Here is a 16,498-nt window from a genome sequence, read left to right on the forward strand (position 1 = left end):
GGGGCTCTGGCGTGACGTCACGCGGAGCCATTTTGTGCCTCGTGGAGGCCGCGCCCCGCACCCTCATTAACAATGTATCCCTGTTAGTGATGCACCCCTCATTAATAATGCACCCCTCATTAACAATGCACCTGCTTCATTAAGGATGCACCCCTACTAATGATGCACCCCCTCTCATTAACAAGGCACTCCCCTCATTAATGATGCGCCCCCCTCATTAGCAACGCACCAGTGTACTGCTGCCCCCTTCCTTAAGGGCGCACCCCTCAGTCGTAACACAGCCCCTCATTAATAATGCACCCCGGCATTATGCAAATGTCCTCATTAACGACGCACCCGCCATTAATTAGGTGACTCCCTCCCCATTGAGGGTGCACCCCTATTAACGATGCCGCCCCCCTCATTAGCAATGCACCGCCCATTAATTAGGCAACCCCCTCCTTATTCACGGTGCCCAAATAAAGAGCCGAGCCCCCATTAATTATGCAGCCCCCCCCTCATTAAGGCTGCACCCCATGCGTGTTGCAGCCCCTCATTAATAATGCACTCCCATGAACAGCCCCACCCCCTAAGGCAACCGCCTATCAATGCAGCCCCCTCCCCTCATTAGCAATGCGGCCCCCCCTCATTAATAAAGCCCCTCATTAATGAGTGGGGTAAGGGACGCGCGCGGCACCCCGAGCGGACACGCGAGTTTAGGGGTCCCCGGCAGCCGCCACGGCGGGGGGTCACGCGTGGGGCGGGGTGGTGGAGGCACCCGCACTCCCGCGTGCAGCACGTGCGGGAAAACCCTCCCGCGGGGCGCCCCGACACGCGTGGGGCTGGCTGCTTTGCAAGCCGGGTGGGGTGAAGCCGGTTCGTGGGTGGGTGAACCACTCACCCACGGGGGACTAACGACTCGCGGGCCCCTCTGCCTGGTTGCCGCTCCTCACGCGTGTCCTGGGTGGGGGATCCCACGCCTGCTTGGGCCCGGGAAAGGTGTCCTGGCAGCATCCCTGGGACTCCCACTCGTGTCCGCCCACAAGGGCCGGGAGGGGTCCCACGCGCGTCTGAGCTCAGGGAGGGCAGAGGTGCGTGTCCCGGCAGGTCCCACGCGTGTCCTTGCCAGGGCGGGGGAGGGGTCGAGTGCTCGGGCGGGTGTCCCGGGTGGTCCCACGCGGGCGGGCTCGGGGAGGGGGCGTGTCCCGGGTGGTCCCACGCGTGCCCGGGCGCGGGAGGGCGGGGTCCCACGCGCGGCCGTCGCCGCCTCCGCTACACGCGTTCCGACACCAGGTGGCATTGTGACGTCGCCCGCGCCGGCGCCCACTCTGCGGCCGAGCCGCCCCGCCCCACGTGGGGCCCCGCGCTCCCATTGGCCGGGCCGGGGGACGCCGCATCCTTTTTGTTCCCGGGGCTCCGCTGCGCGCTGGTCTCGCGCCCGCGCCGCCCCGCGTGCTGCAGCCCCGCGCGTGGAGCTCCCGCACCGCTCCGCCACCCGCGCCCGCAGGAGGAGTAGCAGCGCGGGGCCCAGGGCTCGTGGGGAGCAGCGTCTCGGGGTCCCGCAGCCCAGCCCAGCCCAGCCCGGTGCAGCCGCCCGCCCGCCCGCCGGCCGGAGGATGAGCGAGCCGGGCCCCGCCGCCGCCCGCCCGCCCGGCTAGGCTCAGCCCCGCGCCCCGCACCCGGCTCCTTTGTTCCCGCGCCCGCAGCCTGCCATGTACCCGCAGGGCCGGCACCCGGTAAGGGGCACCCCTCCCCGAGCTGCGCGCTTCCCCCGCGCCGTGCCCTAACCTGCCCCACTAACCCGGGCTCTCTCCCCCCACCCCCAGGCCCCCCACCAGCCTGGGCAGCCGGGGTTCAAGTTCACCGTGGCCGAGTCCTGCGATCGCATCAAGGATGAGTTCCAGTTCCTGCAGGCGCAGTATCACAGGTACCCCCTCGGCCGGGGCAACTACCCCCTTCCCCTGGGCTGACTCCCCGCCGCCTCCCCCTCTCCCCTTTCCCTGGGCTAACTCCCCTGTTGCCTCCCGGGTTTGCTCCCTATCCGGGGTTAACCCCCATGTGTGTCCCCCTGCCCCGGGCTCCCGGAGCTCAGCTGCCCGCCTTGCCCCTCGGCCCTTTGGGGGCTGCCCCCACCTGCCGGGCAGGGGTGGGAGCGGGGCGCCCGGTGCCCCCCAGCCCCCCAGCCCCCCGCTCAGCCCGCCCCTCTCCTCTCCCCGCAGCCTCAAAGTGGAGTACGACAAGCTGGCCAACGAGAAGACCGAGATGCAGCGCCATTATGTTATGGTGAGAGCCGCGCTCCCCCCTGGCGGCAGCCCGGCGGGCATGGGGGGGTGTGGGGAGGGCGTGGGTGTGGGGTTGGGGTCCGGCGGCTGGTGGGGGAGCGCGGGGGACCCCTCCGGACAGCACCAGTCTCCCCTGCCCTGCTTGGGCACCTCCTCTCCGCTCCCCTTTGTCCTTCCGGAGGCCGGCCAGGCCCAGCGCCTGCCTCCTGGGACCCCCCCTTGGCCCTGGGACCGCTCCCTGGACGGAGACCGGACCCCTCGGGAGCTCCCCCAGGCCAGCTCGGACCTGGGCAGCTAGTGGGGGAGCCGCGCCTGCCCTCTCGGGGCTGCTCCCTTGCCGGGGTGTGGGGGGGTAGCTGTGGGTCTGAAGTCCGGGGGAAGGCAGGGTGGCCGGCCGGCCGGACGTCCCTGCCCTTCGGTGTCGGTCTGGATGGTCATAATAGCCGAGCGCTGCTTTCCTGGGCTGCGCGACGCTGCCAGGAGCTGGGCGTGGGGTGGGGGGGTCAGATGGCAGGAAGAGGACCCCCGTGTTGCTATTCTCCTTGTATTTCAAGGGAGGGGTCCTTTTGCATCCGGATTTTCCCAGGACCGTGTCCGTGTCCGTGCTTGGGAAAATGAATAAGCGCGGCCCCCTTCCCTGGGTGCAGTCCGGAGGGGGAGGCTGAGTTAGGAGGTAACTTTCCGGGGGGGGGGGGAAGAGCCCAAGTGCAGCTGGTGGCTCCTCTAATGGGATTTATGTCCAGCTCGGAAAGGAACGGCTGCCGGGCTTTGTTTCTTTGGGGGAGAAAAGCAGAAATCAAAGCCTCTTGTGCCAGCCCGAGCCCTGCACACGGGCGGTGGTTTTGATTTGTCAAATGTCCTCGGCTAACACGGGAAGTACGAGCGCGTCCGGGATGCTTTTCTGGAACGGTTCTCTGCCAAATTGAATGACAAACCTTTTCTTTTCTTTTGTTTTTTGTGTGTGTGTTTTATTTCCCCCCCAGTACTATGAAATGTCTTATGGTTTGAACATTGAAATGCACAAGCAGGTAAGTGGGTTGAAGGAGGGGGAAATTGTGCTGTTTCCTCTCTCCTATCCCTTATCCCCCCCCTCCCGAATTGGGTCCCGATTCTGCTGAACAGGGGTTAGAGCGGGTGGCTGAGTCTATGTTGGACTTCGATGGAAATCTGTTTTGCTTTGGGAAGGAATTCAGATTTTTTTTTTTTTCCTGGTAATTTGCTCACGAGGATGCAAGTAGCACGTTAAGTTCTGTCCTTGGATGAGCATGCCTTGCGTGTGTGATTTTTAACGTTGCAAAATACCGGCAGCTAATGCATAGCATGCCGACTTCTTTTTTTTTTTAATTATTATTATTATCAGTCCAACCTGCCTGCCTTTATGGTCAGAGGTGGGACCTTTCCAGCTCTTTATTGCACAGCTGCAAAACAAACGATCACCCAGGATCCAGTCTCCAGCGCCGGGTGACTCAGCCCCATGTTTTAGACCTTGCATCTGGAAAGTGAAGCAATGTTTGCAACTCCTCTTTTTTTTTTTTTCTCGGTCTGCCCTAATGTGTAACTTGCCTGAGGGAAAAACATGAAGGGCTGTAGCAGAATGTGATGTGCTACCTTGATAAGATTAAAGCTAAAGGGCCTAAAGCCTGGGCGCATGATGGTAAAACTTAAAGGAATGAAGTTATTATTGAGATGAAACCTGATTATTTGTACTGCTGCTGCTGCTTACCGGTTTGAAAAGTAGTCCTAATTAAGAACTTAAGATAGATAGGAGTTGACATCGGCTTTGCAATTCATGAGTTGCAATGGGGTTGACCTCAGTGTCTTTGTTAATAGCGGCGTAAATCCTATTGTCGCTATCCTGAGTAACAAAGTACTGCTAACAGATTGGAGCCCGGGATAATTTATGGAAATGCACAGCCGGCATGTGGCTTGCAATCTCTCCCTCTCTTTCTCACCTTGAGTTCAGACAGGCCGGCTTAGGTACACAGTGGGATTTTAAACCAGAACAGAAGCCATTGATATACTGCAGCTTGGGGAAATTTCTGCCTCTCCAGACTTCTGCTTTTGTTTTTCCTTTCTGTCGCTTCTGCTCTGGCCGTGCGGGGCAGCGATCCTGGCATCGAGGGGCCTGTTGCAATGCTAGTTGGTACGTGCTTTTCGGTGAGGACTGTACAGGAGCTAGCACGGCTTTGCAGGGTCTCGGTCGGATGCAGTCGGAGACCTGGGGGGTGGATGGGGCTGGCTTAGGGATGAATTGCTGGCATGTGCCGTCTGGATGCAGCTGAAGGGTCTCAGGTTTGCTACCTAGGTCTGTTCAGTGCAGCTCCCTCTCGTTGCAGCTAATAGGTGTGTGTGTATCGAGATGGAAATAGGCCCCGAAAAGGTGGAGAGCATATCTCCTGGAGCAGATGGAGGCACGCTGCTGCTTTCTCTTCCCCTGCCTGTGACCTCCTGGCTCGCTCCAGCATCCTGTTGCTGTATCTCCCATCCATGAACCGTCTGTAACTTAAATGCTGGCTTTCAGGATGGATCTGATGCTAGTATGAATGTCGGAGAGCTGGAAGGGGGCAAGGCAAGGAGGTAGCAATGACGCCTCGGTGGGATGCAGATCAGACGAGTTTGACTTGCATTCGGCAACGCACCCTTCTGATTTCTTTCTAAGGGTGCTTCATGAAGCTCTTGGGAGGGTCTTAGAGTAGACCTTTAAAAAGCCCGCTGGCATCGAGAAGCGGGGCTGGGAGGGACCGGCGGGGGTGACATCTAAGTGCAAGCAGGATTAGGCCGGCCCAAACCATCCCAGGCAACCGTCGCCTCAACTCTGCCTAAGCAGGTCCCAGCAGGGCGGCGTGGACTCGGGGCGCGTTGTGAGGCTGCACGACAGACAGCCGGTGCTCGTGGGTGGCTTTTGGGAGGAAGCGAGGGGCTCTCCGGCACGGCGCGATGCACGCAACGAACAGCGAAGCAGGTGTTGTTGGCATTGCCAGGGCCCGGGTGGGGAAGCCGGCACATAGATGCCATTCCCCCCACGGTTGCAACCTGCGTGCGACGTTTCCGGGCAGCCTCGGCAGCAGATGTCGTGGGTGCTGCACCGCGTCTGAATCGGGGAGCGTCGGGAGGCACCGTTGCTATTGCATGATCCCCCCGGGATGTCTGGTGCTCTTGGGGGGGCTGGGGGAAAGGGCCAGCAGCCACGGGAAGAAAGGACTCCAGCTGCTTTTATGAATGTCAGAGCTGGGTGAGGTGCGTGAGGATGACGGATTTGTCTGGGATGACTTGGACGGGGCTGATCCTGCCTCAGGCAGGGGGTTGGACTGGATGGGAATTTTGGAGGTCCCTTCCAGCCCCACGGCTTTACGAGCCAGCGTGGGAGGCGGGCGGGCGGGTTTAGTGCAAGAAAGGCTTGGCGGCTGTCCTGGCTGCCAAGTCTGCACCAAAGAAATCCAACCGCTAATTGCAGCGCGGGGCCCCGGGTGCATCTGGTGGAGGGTGGCGAGTCCCGAACAAACAAGTTTATCAGCTGACCTGTTTAGCGGTTGACTTGTGTTTTATCTGCACACAATCAAGTCGACTGGAGTGCCTGAATTATTCATGCAGTGTCCTGCCCTCCAGACTTGACTGCTTGTGATTACATCTGCCCGAGACAAACATTGATGGATACTTCATCTTTAAGCAAGAGGGGATTGTGTGTGTCTGCAGGCTTATATAACCCGCTCCGTCTCCTACCCCGAGCGGCGAGGGCCCGCGCACGTGTATGTGCATTTTACTGAAACGAGAAATCAAGGTAATTTCATAAGTGACTCCATAGGTAATATGCCAGGAATTATTTATGAAGCGACCGCCCTCGTTGTGGCATATGCAGCGGTGAGATGCTCCTTCTGGCCGACGCGCCCTTCGTGGTGGATCAAGCGCTGCGTTTAAGAAGATTGAACTTGGCAGATGCCCATTTTTACCGGACTGGGATTTTTTAATTATTATTAAGAAAATTGCTGCCTAATTAGTTCTACCAAGGATTTCACTCCCTTTCCAGACTTCTTTTTTCTTAAAAAATTTTTTTTTTCTCCTTTTTTGCACGGAATCGCATGCTTTCTAGATAACCTCATTGAATGGTTAATCCAGAAAAGCAAACGGCCGACCGACTGCAAGTTCCGAGATGAAACATTTGGAAGAAAAATCACCCTAGTTTCCACTTTGGGGTGGCAAAGAACTGCACATCAGGATGGAAACGAAGGGCTTCAACTCTAATGCTTGGCTGTGGAGCAAGTTTAAATCATTCTGACACTTTTGGGAGAGAATCCTGCTTTTTCTAGAATAGTCCAAGAACACAATATACTTTCCTCGCTAGCTCGTTAACGAGGAGTGCCAGCAAATAACTTGCTAAAGGCTCCAAAAGCATCCAAGCACTTGCTCAGCAGGATCCTTTCTGATCTCTTAAGGTGGAAACAAACAGTTGCCACGCAGTTTCTCGTGGTAGAGACACGGCAGGAATCCCTGCAGCCGTGTTTGGTTTTATTTTATTTTTTTTATTTTTATTTTTTTTTAAATGGACCTGTTTGCACTTTTATTTCCTAAAGTCGCCTCGTTTGCCTTCTGCTGTTGATTAATTCCATAATGACTGGTTGTGACCCCCCCCAACACACCCACCCCCTCCCCGAATTTAATTCTCATCAGCAGAGCTCTCCACTTTGCTAATAATGATAGCAGCCGCAAATAGCTTTCAACATGCCATTGACAGCCTGGTTGGAGAGAGCACTTGAAATAGTGCTAGACAGCTGAAAGTACCCATAATTGTCTACCGGAGTGAGAACCACACTGCTCAAGGGCCTTATTTTCATGTGCTTAAAGAGACAATATCCTGGTTTCAACAAATGCTTCTAGTGCTTCCCCGGGCAGGATTATTTACTTTCCCCTCCGTCCCCCTCTTTTTGATTGGGGATGCTTGGGGGGAGGGAAGGGAGAGCGAGCAACCCAAATCCTTGATTACTGAAGAGCAAATTTCTGTGAAATCAGCCCGGTGTGCTGCGGGTGTGCCGGGTCTTTGCTAAGCTGGCGAGGAGAGGTTTGCTTCGCTGATGCCAATGGACCTTGGAGGCTGGACGGGAGTCGGCAGGACCGTTTCCTAAAACGTGGGCGTCTCGCGTGGACCTGTGAGCCGCATCGGTGCCACGCTCCACCGTGGCCACCCTGGCTGCCCCCAGGTCCTGGGCTTGGCGTTGCTGACTGGCTGCAGCGTGCAGGACCGGAGTCCACGGTCACGGCAGAGCTGAGATGATGCCCAGTTTGGGCTGGACCTACGTCAGCATCTCCGCGCGGATGCAGATCCAGCCGGCGCCTCCCGTTGGTACCTGGCATGCAGCATCGCACCGCTCGAGTCTGAGCGCACCTCCCGACCCTCATGGTCTCAGCAGAGCGACCCCCCAGGAATGAACTTTGGTGGGGTGAATGCCAATCCCCGGCAGACGGGTGCAAAGCAGGATTGTACCTGCCTGGAAAGTTTGCCAGGAGCTTGGAACGGTGCAGCTTGGATGCTTGCTTTGCTGTGCTCTTGCCTCGAAGTTTGGAGGCCACAATTGCCGTTGCCTCTTGGCGTGACGGTGCTGGGAAACGTGCTGGAGTCACGGGGGACTTTGGGAGCGGATGTGTCGGCTCTTTTTCGGACACGTGCCTGCGAGACGCTGGGGAAAGGGAACGCAGGGACTGTCTGTGGAGCGGCCGGGCAGGCTTTTACGATGGTGCAAGAGGCTGAATTTTGGAAACGAATGCATCTTTACCTTGTCATCTGGGCTCAGCCTGGTGTGGCACATCCTGCTCTGTGTATTGAGAGCCTAAGAGGCAGCTGCAACTGGGCACCATCGCTGCTGTCCAGAGCTGGCCCCGTATCCCACAGCTCCTGCTGGCCCTGCGGGCTGTTCTGGGCATGCCCCAGCCCCGAAGGGCTGCAGGCTCCTTCCAGCCACTTGAAGAGCAGAGGAGAGTAATGGCCTTCCTTGCAACAGGATTTATAACTGGTGCTTTGGTGATGAGCAGAGGGTTTCAGACCTGCCCGACTCTTGCCCTTGCTGCAAAGCGGTTTGGATCGGGCTGTTGGATCGGCTGCCCTGTGAGCTCCTGTCTACGCGGCTCCCTTGCACCCGGGTCAGATGGGGCTCGGGCCCTCTGCGAGGCTCTTGCTGCTGTTTGGTGCTCCAAGACTTCACTTCTGGGTCGTTTCCTCCCCATCTTTCTCCTCCAAGGGGGAACCCGGCTGTGGCAGAGTCGGTGTCCGTGGAGGACTTGCAGGAGAAGGGGCTGGCGTGAGGGAAGCTAAGATGCCCGTGCCGCCCCAAGTGCAGCAGTTCAGGGCCTGCTTTCCCCCCTCCGATGAGCAGGGTACCGGCCTGGTGTCTCTCCCCTCGGTGGCTCCTTCTCTCCACAGAAAGCGTGGATCGGGGGTCCCAGCCCAGCGCCGTCTTGCTCTGAGGCTGCAGTTACCTGCCCTGCAGCCTTCGAGGGCTAAATTGCAGATCTAAAACCTGCTCCCTAGCAGAGAGAAGAGGAGACGGAGCGTGTGCTTGCAGATGTGGCACAGCCCAGGCCGGGCTGCGGTGGTCACGGGACCCTCAAAAGCACCGGACCCTCAGCTGTTCCCTCCAGCCACTTGGGCACAGCATTTGGGGTGGCCATGCTGCCAGGGCCCTGCAGCTCTTTGCCCGGCGTGTCTCGCCACTGCCTATCCACGGGTGAGAGGCAGCTGCCACTGGGCATTGCGAGGCTGGTGTCGGAGGTGGTGGGCACCTGGGGTTGTACCAGACTGGGTGTGGTAAGAGGTGGATGGAGCCAGGTGCTGAGGATGTGAACACTGATCCCCGGACCCCAGGCATGAAAGCAGCCTACAAGCCCGGTGCACGGGGGGGCTTGGGCTCACCTCCCTCTTCCTATCTGCACCTCTTGCCTTGCCGGCCCGCCAGCTCTCCTCCTGCCCTCCCCCAGCAGCCGGGCTCAGGGAACGAGGGGCCGCAGCACGAAACAACCAGGTCCTCGGAGCTGCTTATCCCTGCAAGTGCGAGAGGATCGGGAGGAAAAACCTGGTCAGGCCCAAGTTGCTCTCCCTTCCAGCCTCTGCTCTGCAGCTGTAGGACACGAGACTGGGCAAGACAGACCTAGGTCGGACCCAGTCCATTGCAGGTCTTACGTGCTTATGAGCATGGCATGAAGGCAAAGCTTATGCATTGCCCTCCTTCCCCCCGGCAAACCCACGTCCTTTCTGCCCGGCGGTGCGAACTGGCGAAGCCGAGCGGATCGGCCGGCGGAAAGAGCCTGCCTCGGCGCGGGGAGGGCGGTGGGGGGGGATATGATTTTTACAGCCTGTTGCGGTCAAGCGAAGGTGCAATTTGCATAATGCTTGGAGGGGATTAGGTGGTTGAGGTTGCTGTGGCAACCGTGCAGGATGAATTGAGCTTTTCCTTGGCAGGCCGTGCCTGGTGGCACTCGGGGGGACAGCCCTGCCGCTTTGGAGGGAGCCTCAATGACCCGGGTCGCACTGGCGGGGAGGTGCAAGGCATGAGACCGTCCCCCCCATCCCACGTCTCAGCTCCCCTCTGCCTGGCCCTGGGTCGGTTGGACGTGCCAGGGGGCACCCCGGGATTAAAGTGTGCAAATAGTTGGAGGTGGCTGGATCTGATGGCCGCGGGAAAAAGTGCTCTGCACCCCCCACAGGGGTTTCTTTCTTTCCCAAAAGCAGGAGAAAAGTGGCTCTTTGCTGCCGGCCCCTGAGGTCGGTCCATGTCTGGAAGTTTGGGCAAAACATGGCTTTTTCAGGGGGGTTGCGGGGAACTTCTCCCAGCAAAAGAGCACAGGCATCGTTTCTCCAGCACGGACGCAGCCTGCTCGAGCTTGGCGAATGCACGACGGGTCTGAAACTTTGCGTGGAGCTGACCCCATAAATATGCCGGGGGCTTTTGCTGCTCGCAGGGGCCGTTCTGGCTGCAACGAGCCATTGTTCCCGCGTCACGTGAGGACCCGGCACTGCAGGGTGGGTTACGGCGAGCCAGGCGGGAGGGGGGAAGCCAGCGGAGAAGTAATCACACGGAAAAGAGCAATACGTTTAGCGGCGGTCGCATCAAGAATTCAATAGGCTTCATTTGGAGGCATGCATTTTTAATGGCGTTGTAGTTATATATAATTTGATCGATATGTCAATGCTAAAAGGGCCTCTAAAGAGGCTTACCTATCACGGAGCAATTGGGGAGGTCGGCGGTGCCCGTGCCACGTGGTTGGTACCCGCAGGGCTGTAGAGAAATGCCTGCCCCGTCCGTGCCAGGTTCCCGTCGAGATGGCTGTCCGGTGTTCCTGGCTTGCTTTGTCGTGTGCGTCTCTGCAAAATGCACGGGGCTCTGTGTCTGTGGCATCGCTCTAGCAGCCGGGTCTGGGCTCGAGGCAATGGAGAGCCCAAATTTAGCAGCTCTAGTTGCTTACATTTCAGTGGCCTCTTTGCTCCCAGAGTGCCCTCGTTCTTCCTCGCCCCCCACGAGCCTTCAGAGTTTGCAAAGTGACTCGGTTTCCCTGGGTGAGACGCGTTGAATGCTTTCAACCGAGTCATCTGAAACAGCCCGTGCGAACTCGCTGACGAATTAGGGGCTACGCAGCCTTGCTTTCCGGGAGACGGGAGCTGTCGGTCGGGCTTGCGCAGCGCCCCGGGCAGCTGGGCTACGGCAGGACCCGTCGTGGCTGGGTTGGAGCGACCTGCTCGCCGCTCGGGGGTGCTGGGCCCAGCCTCGTGTTTGCAGGCGTGAAAATGAAGCAACTTTTTTGAGGTTGCCAACTTAAAATAATCAGGCAGTGACGTCCTCTGACTTGCGTGGGTGCTGGGAGCGTCTCGTGTAAGCTGAGCAGTGGGTGGGGGTCTTTTCGAAGCGTCACTAATGGCTTGGGTACGGTTGGCAGCCACGTCGGTCCTGGGAATATGTGAGAAGCAAGGGGGCTTTGGGAGTGATGTCTGTCTTTTATTGGACCGACTGAATGCCTTTCCTCGGTGACCCGGAGGTGGTGGGTGCCTGAAAGCTCGTCTAGTCTCTCCTGGCTACAGAGAGCAATGGCAGCAATTAGAAATTCAAAATAGCAAGGCTAAAAAATAAATGCATGAGTGGGTTGTGTGCGTTTGCAAAGACTGAAATGATGTGCAATTGCAGCTGTCGGGACCTTCTCGAGGGCAGTCCCCAGGTTGTCCCATCCTCTTCCTCCCTTTCCAGAGAGGCCTGCAGGGAGATGGCAGAGGTTTCAAGAGCCCGAGTCTGCCGCCGTGGTCTTTGCTAGTCCATTCATCAGCCCCTGGCTGCGGTGCCGTTGTCTCCTGGTCTAGTATTTCAGCCTGAAGACTTGGTCGTCTTCATGGAGCATATAAGAATTGTATATTAAGAATATATAAGAGCGTAAGACCTGCCGTGGACCGGGTCAGACCCTCGCTCCGTCTCCTCCTGTATTGCATCACAGCAGAGAGTGGAGGCTGGGAGGGAGAGCGAGCTGGGTCTGATCACCGGGTTTTCCCCGCTCCTCTCTCACTTGCAGTCTCCAGCATTGAAGCTCTAGGAAGGTCCGATTCGGAGGTTGTGGCCCTTGCTCCTGTTGGCAGTTGTGCATTTGGGAGATGGGGGAAAGCCAGCTCCTTCTCCACGACATCCCCCTGTAGTGATCATGTTCAGGCCGTGCGGGCATGGGATCTGGGCTGCATGGGTGAGGCCTGACACGAACCTTGGGAGTCCAGGGCTCCCTCTTTCTCCCTCCCCCATGTGAAGAAGAGGTGTTTTGGGGGAGCCCAGGGACCCAGGTGACTCTCCCTTTCCACATCCACGCTCTGCCATGGGAGACCGGGCAAGACGGACCTAGGTCTGACCCTGTCCGTGGCAGCTCTCGCATCCACGCGTGTTGCAAAGGCAGCTCCGTGCACACGTGCATCTGATCCGCAGCATTATGAGCATGGATGTCAGAGCTGCTAGCTCCCTTGGCCTGCAGATCAGGACCTCTTGCCGGTAGCGCAGAGCTGCGGGGAGTTTGGGGTCGCCTTCGAAGACCCGCAGAGAAATGCGATATTTAGAGGAATCCCCTGAACGAGGTCAATCCTGCTCCGACTCCTCCAAAGGACTTGTGAACTCTTGGACCGCCAAGTTGATGGTCTTCAGAGCTCCCCTTCGTGTAAAGCAATAGCTGAAAAGGAAGACAAGCACCAAATTGGAGCATGGGTGAACCGAGAGACAGCTGGGCAATTAGGGTCTTGTGGCTTGGATAAATGAGCAAGGCTCCCAACTCCACGTGGCACCCAGGCTTTGTGGCTCACCTATAAACCGCTCCAAGCTTGCATTGGTCAAATTATCGCGGGCTCGTTGATTTAAGAGGAGGCCGATGGGAGTGCCGAGCTGCAGCCAACACCGCTCAGGGCTTTTTTTTAACACAGACCCCAGCTCATTTGAGTCGAAGCACTCGGGCTTTTCGGGGGGTTTCCCCTGTCTTCATCACAACTATAAAACGTGCAGATTAGGTCTGGGGGCTGTGTGTCCAGGTCTTCTTTGCACCACTGAGTTGCTGGGATGGGAAAACTTTCCTTGCACTTGTGCTCAGGCTTGAGTAGAGAGCGTGCGCTTGTTTTCTTTCAATGGGCTCCTTGTGTCGTGCGAGGGCCGGCAGGGCTGGGGGCAGCGGGTCGGGACTGGGGGGCACCGGTTGCATGGCAGGGCAGCATTGCGAATGATTTCTCCTTGCCGCGGGAAGTCCCCCTAGCAGTGCTCAGCGCTGCCCCGCAGCCTTCGCGTGCTTGTTGCTTGTCCGCACTTGCCGGTCCCTGCCGCTCACTGCTGTCGTCTTGTCCTTTTGCAGACGGAAATCGCGAAAAGGCTGAACACGATCCTGGCTCAGATCATGCCGTTCCTGTCGCAAGAGGTGAGAGCGTCTTCGTGCTGCGGGCGAGGGGAGGGGGCTTCATCCTGTCTGCGTGCGTGGCCTGTGGATGCGGAGGGCAGCGCCCTGGGAAGGCGGCGCGGGCAGCGCTGGCCTATGCCAGCTGGATGGTGCATGGCTGACACCGGGGTCAGATGCAGCCTGGCAGACAAGTGGAAATGGTCTCGGGCTGGGGGAGCCGTTGGCGTGTTGCATGGCGGGGAGTCTCGGGCAGGTATTGCAGCACCTGGGGTGCCACGAGATCCTTCTAAGGGTGCCACAGGGAGGTGGGCAAACCCACCCGAGACGCAGGATACACCCAGAGGGTTCAAGAACGAACCCAGAGTGTCACAAACGCCTTGCCCTGCTGCGGGCCCTGAGTTTTTTGCGGTGAGAGAATTGCTCTAGGATTTTTCTGGGTCAAAAACCAAGTTGAGGTCCTCAGAGGTGGCGTTTTCCGAGGGGGCTTGGAGCCTATATATAAATCAATGGATTTCAACCTTTTCAGACTCTGAGGACCCCCTCAGAAAACACCGGCTCTTTGTTTTCACTTGTTTTTTGACTAGATATGAATACTAGAGCTGTCCTTCTGGTGCAAAGGCCTCAGCAAGCCCACAGCAGCTCAAAATACTTTTCATAGAGTCAGAAAACAAGGGCTGGAAGGGATTTTGGGAGGTCGCATCTAGTCCGACCCCCTGCTCCGAGCAGGACCAGCCCCAACTACATCATCCCAGCCAGGGCTCTATCTAGACAGGTCTTGAAAACCTCCAAGGATGGAGACTGGACGGTCACCTGGCTCCCAGTTGTCTTTCCTGCCTGGTGCAGAGGGGCTGGACCCGATGACCCCCCGAGGACCCTTCCAGCCCCTTGCAATCTATGAACAAGGATGGAGACTCCTTAGCCTCTCTGGGGAGCCTGGTCCAGTGCTTTACTACCCTCCTTGTGAGAGTTTTTTTCCTAATATCCAACCTGCAGCAGCTTGTGCCCATTGCTTTTGTTCTGCCCCCACTGAGAGCAGCCCAGCTCCGTCCTCTTTGCAGCCCCCCTGCAGGGAGGTGAAGGCTGCTATTCAATCCCCCTTGGTCTTCTCTTCTGCAGACTCAATCAGCCCCATTCCTTCCGCCTCTCCTCAAATCCTATGACCCAGCCCCCAAATCCTTTCCACTTTAACACTCTGGAGTTGTATTTGACACTGCTGGGTTTATCTTTGCGCCCACCCGATAGGGGGTGCACAGCTAGCACTGAAAGGATCCCGAGACACCCCAGGGTGCTGCAGCAGCCAGGCTGGGAACCGCTGCCCGCTGGCGGGACTGGACATCCCCGCTCGGCAGAGATGGGCGTAGTGAGGCCCCGGCCAGGCACGGTGGCAGACGTGCAAGGGAGCTGGGCGTGCACCCAGTGCTCACGCCCTGCTCTGCGCTGGGTTCACCCAGTCCCGTGCTGCTGATAGCAGAGGGGCCCAGGCCTTGCATATGTGCAGTCTGGTCCTGGTCCTGCTCCCCTCCCTGCCTGGCCAGGGCTGTCCAGATGCAGCGGGTCCTGCCCAGAGCTGCTTTTCACTGTAATGGGGCTTGGTCCTTGTCCCCAGCACCAACAGCAGGTGGCCCAGGCTGTTGAGCGCGCCAAGCAGGTGACGATGACCGAGCTGAATGCTATCATCGGGGTACGTGGACTTCCCAATCTGCCTCTCACCGTGTGTATACCCCTTTTATTCCTATCATTTACCATGGCCAGAGGCAACCCTGCACTTAGGTGGTTTGGAAGAAGAGCAGCTAGCATGAGGCCTCCCTTTCGGGGCTCGTAGTCACTGCCCAAGGGCTCCAGGCAACCCCCGGCCATGCATGGTTGGAGGCAGGGAGGGCATCTCTCTGAGCCGGGTTGGCGAGGGCCCTGATCCTGCATGCATCGTGCTCAGCCTTGTTGCTGGTAGCAGAGCTGGGCTCCGGCAGCGCAGGGGGTGGAGAAACCGTTCTCATTGCTGCCAAAGAGCTGAGCCACGGGGAGGGGGAAGCACGGGGTGACCCCATATCCCACCCCCCTCAAATATGAGCACTCGGCTCTGCAAATCGGGTAAAAGGGGCAAGGTAGGGACCCCTAAATGACGATGGGGAAGGGGTCTATCTAGCAGGCATGGTGACGGGAGCCCTTCTTCCAGCTGCCTGAGAGCAGGGCCGTCTCTGTTTGTATTGTTGCCGTGATGTGCTGTGGCCTGGGTGGAGTCGGTGATCCATGCATTGAGTTGCTCGCGCAAACCTTACAGCCCCTTTTACTGACGCACGCCTGAGTCTTTAAAAGACGAGCGGTCTTTTCGCCGTGACCGAGCGACGTCACGTGGCGCGCTGGATGCAAGCTCTCCTTGGGGTGAAGTCCCAGAATAGGCCTGGGGAGGGTACTGTATTTCCTCATCTACAACACGCCCTGGAGTAAAATGCTATCCGTGTTTCTGAATGAGGGGAAAACTAAAGGTCGCTCCTTGTATTTAGTTGCTGAGCTGCAGCAGCGAGGGAGCTGAGTCTGCTCGCCCTGTCCTCCTCTCTTGTGGCAGAAACGGCTCTTACCGTATTATTTGACATATCAAGCGCAGTCCCATTTCCGGCAGCTATTTTTGCACAACAGGTGTGTGTTGTACGTGGGGGAAAATACAGCATTACTGATTCCGAATCCCAGCGGGACACGGAAGAGCTCAGTAGCATGCCCCGTCCTGTTTGCACAGAGAGCAATGATGAAGCAAGGCCAAGCCGGGCTCCTCCTCGCTTCCTTCCCAAACAACCTATGTCACCGTTGTCCCCGTGTCCTGTTCCCAGCCTGGTGTGAATGCGTGTGCATGTGTGGGTGTGCTCTTTGTCGTGGTTATCTGGCGCTTTGGGGGAACGAGTGGAGGTTCCCAGTGCCTTCTCAAGTCGATGAAAGTTGTAGGATGAAGCTACATGCACTGGGGGTGCGGTGGCCGGACGGCACTGCGCCGGCTCCCTGAAAGTTGCTGCATGTGTGCATGAAAATGTGGGGGAGAGGAAAGGGGTTGCTTTGAGCTGCTTCTCCGTCCTGTCTAGGGGGCACCGGGCCGGGCAAGGTGGGTTTGGATGCCCCCTGGACGAGCGGTGCGTGTCCAGCCTCTTGCAGGTCCTCTGTGCAATGGAGCCCTTGGTGGTTGGGGTCTAGCGCTGGCAGCGATTGGACGACTGGAAATGTAACGCGAGCGGTGAACCGCGAAATCGGGGAACAAAGGCACGGAGCGCCGTGTGCATAATCCAATTAAAAGCCCTCGGCCTCTGCCACCGGCCTCGCTGGGCTCCCCAGTGTCGGGGAAGCTCTCCCGCCCTGCACGACCCCAGGCATCC

General features: G+C 58.2%; 1 protein-coding gene across 9 annotated transcripts in view; it reads left to right on the plus strand.

Moving 5' to 3' along the window:
• Positions 1-1,405: 1,405 nt before the first annotated feature.
• Positions 1,406-16,498, plus strand: part of TLE3 (TLE family member 3, transcriptional corepressor) — a 33,959-nt gene continuing 18,866 nt past the window's right edge. For 2 of the 9 annotated variants that reach the window (XM_059714511.1, XM_059714513.1), the window contains exons 1-6: positions 1,407-1,715; positions 1,806-1,906; positions 2,199-2,262; positions 3,245-3,289; positions 13,101-13,163; positions 14,749-14,853. In XM_059714511.1, the coding sequence (XP_059570494.1) occupies positions 1,692-1,715; positions 1,806-1,906; positions 2,199-2,262; positions 3,245-3,289; positions 13,101-13,163; positions 14,749-14,853 (402 nt within the window). In that variant the 5' untranslated portion in view covers positions 1,407-1,691. Of the gene's footprint in view, positions 1,716-1,805; positions 1,907-2,198; positions 2,263-3,244; positions 3,290-13,100; positions 13,164-14,748; positions 14,854-16,498 lie in introns of all 9 variants that reach the window. The other 7 variants (XM_019477737.2, XM_019477738.2, XM_019477739.2 and 4 more) reach the window with 5 other exon arrangements.

Source organism: Alligator mississippiensis, chromosome 11 (genome assembly GCF_030867095.1).
Source record: "Alligator mississippiensis isolate rAllMis1 chromosome 11, rAllMis1, whole genome shotgun sequence".
Classification (NCBI taxonomy): Eukaryota; Metazoa; Chordata; order Crocodylia; family Alligatoridae; genus Alligator; species Alligator mississippiensis.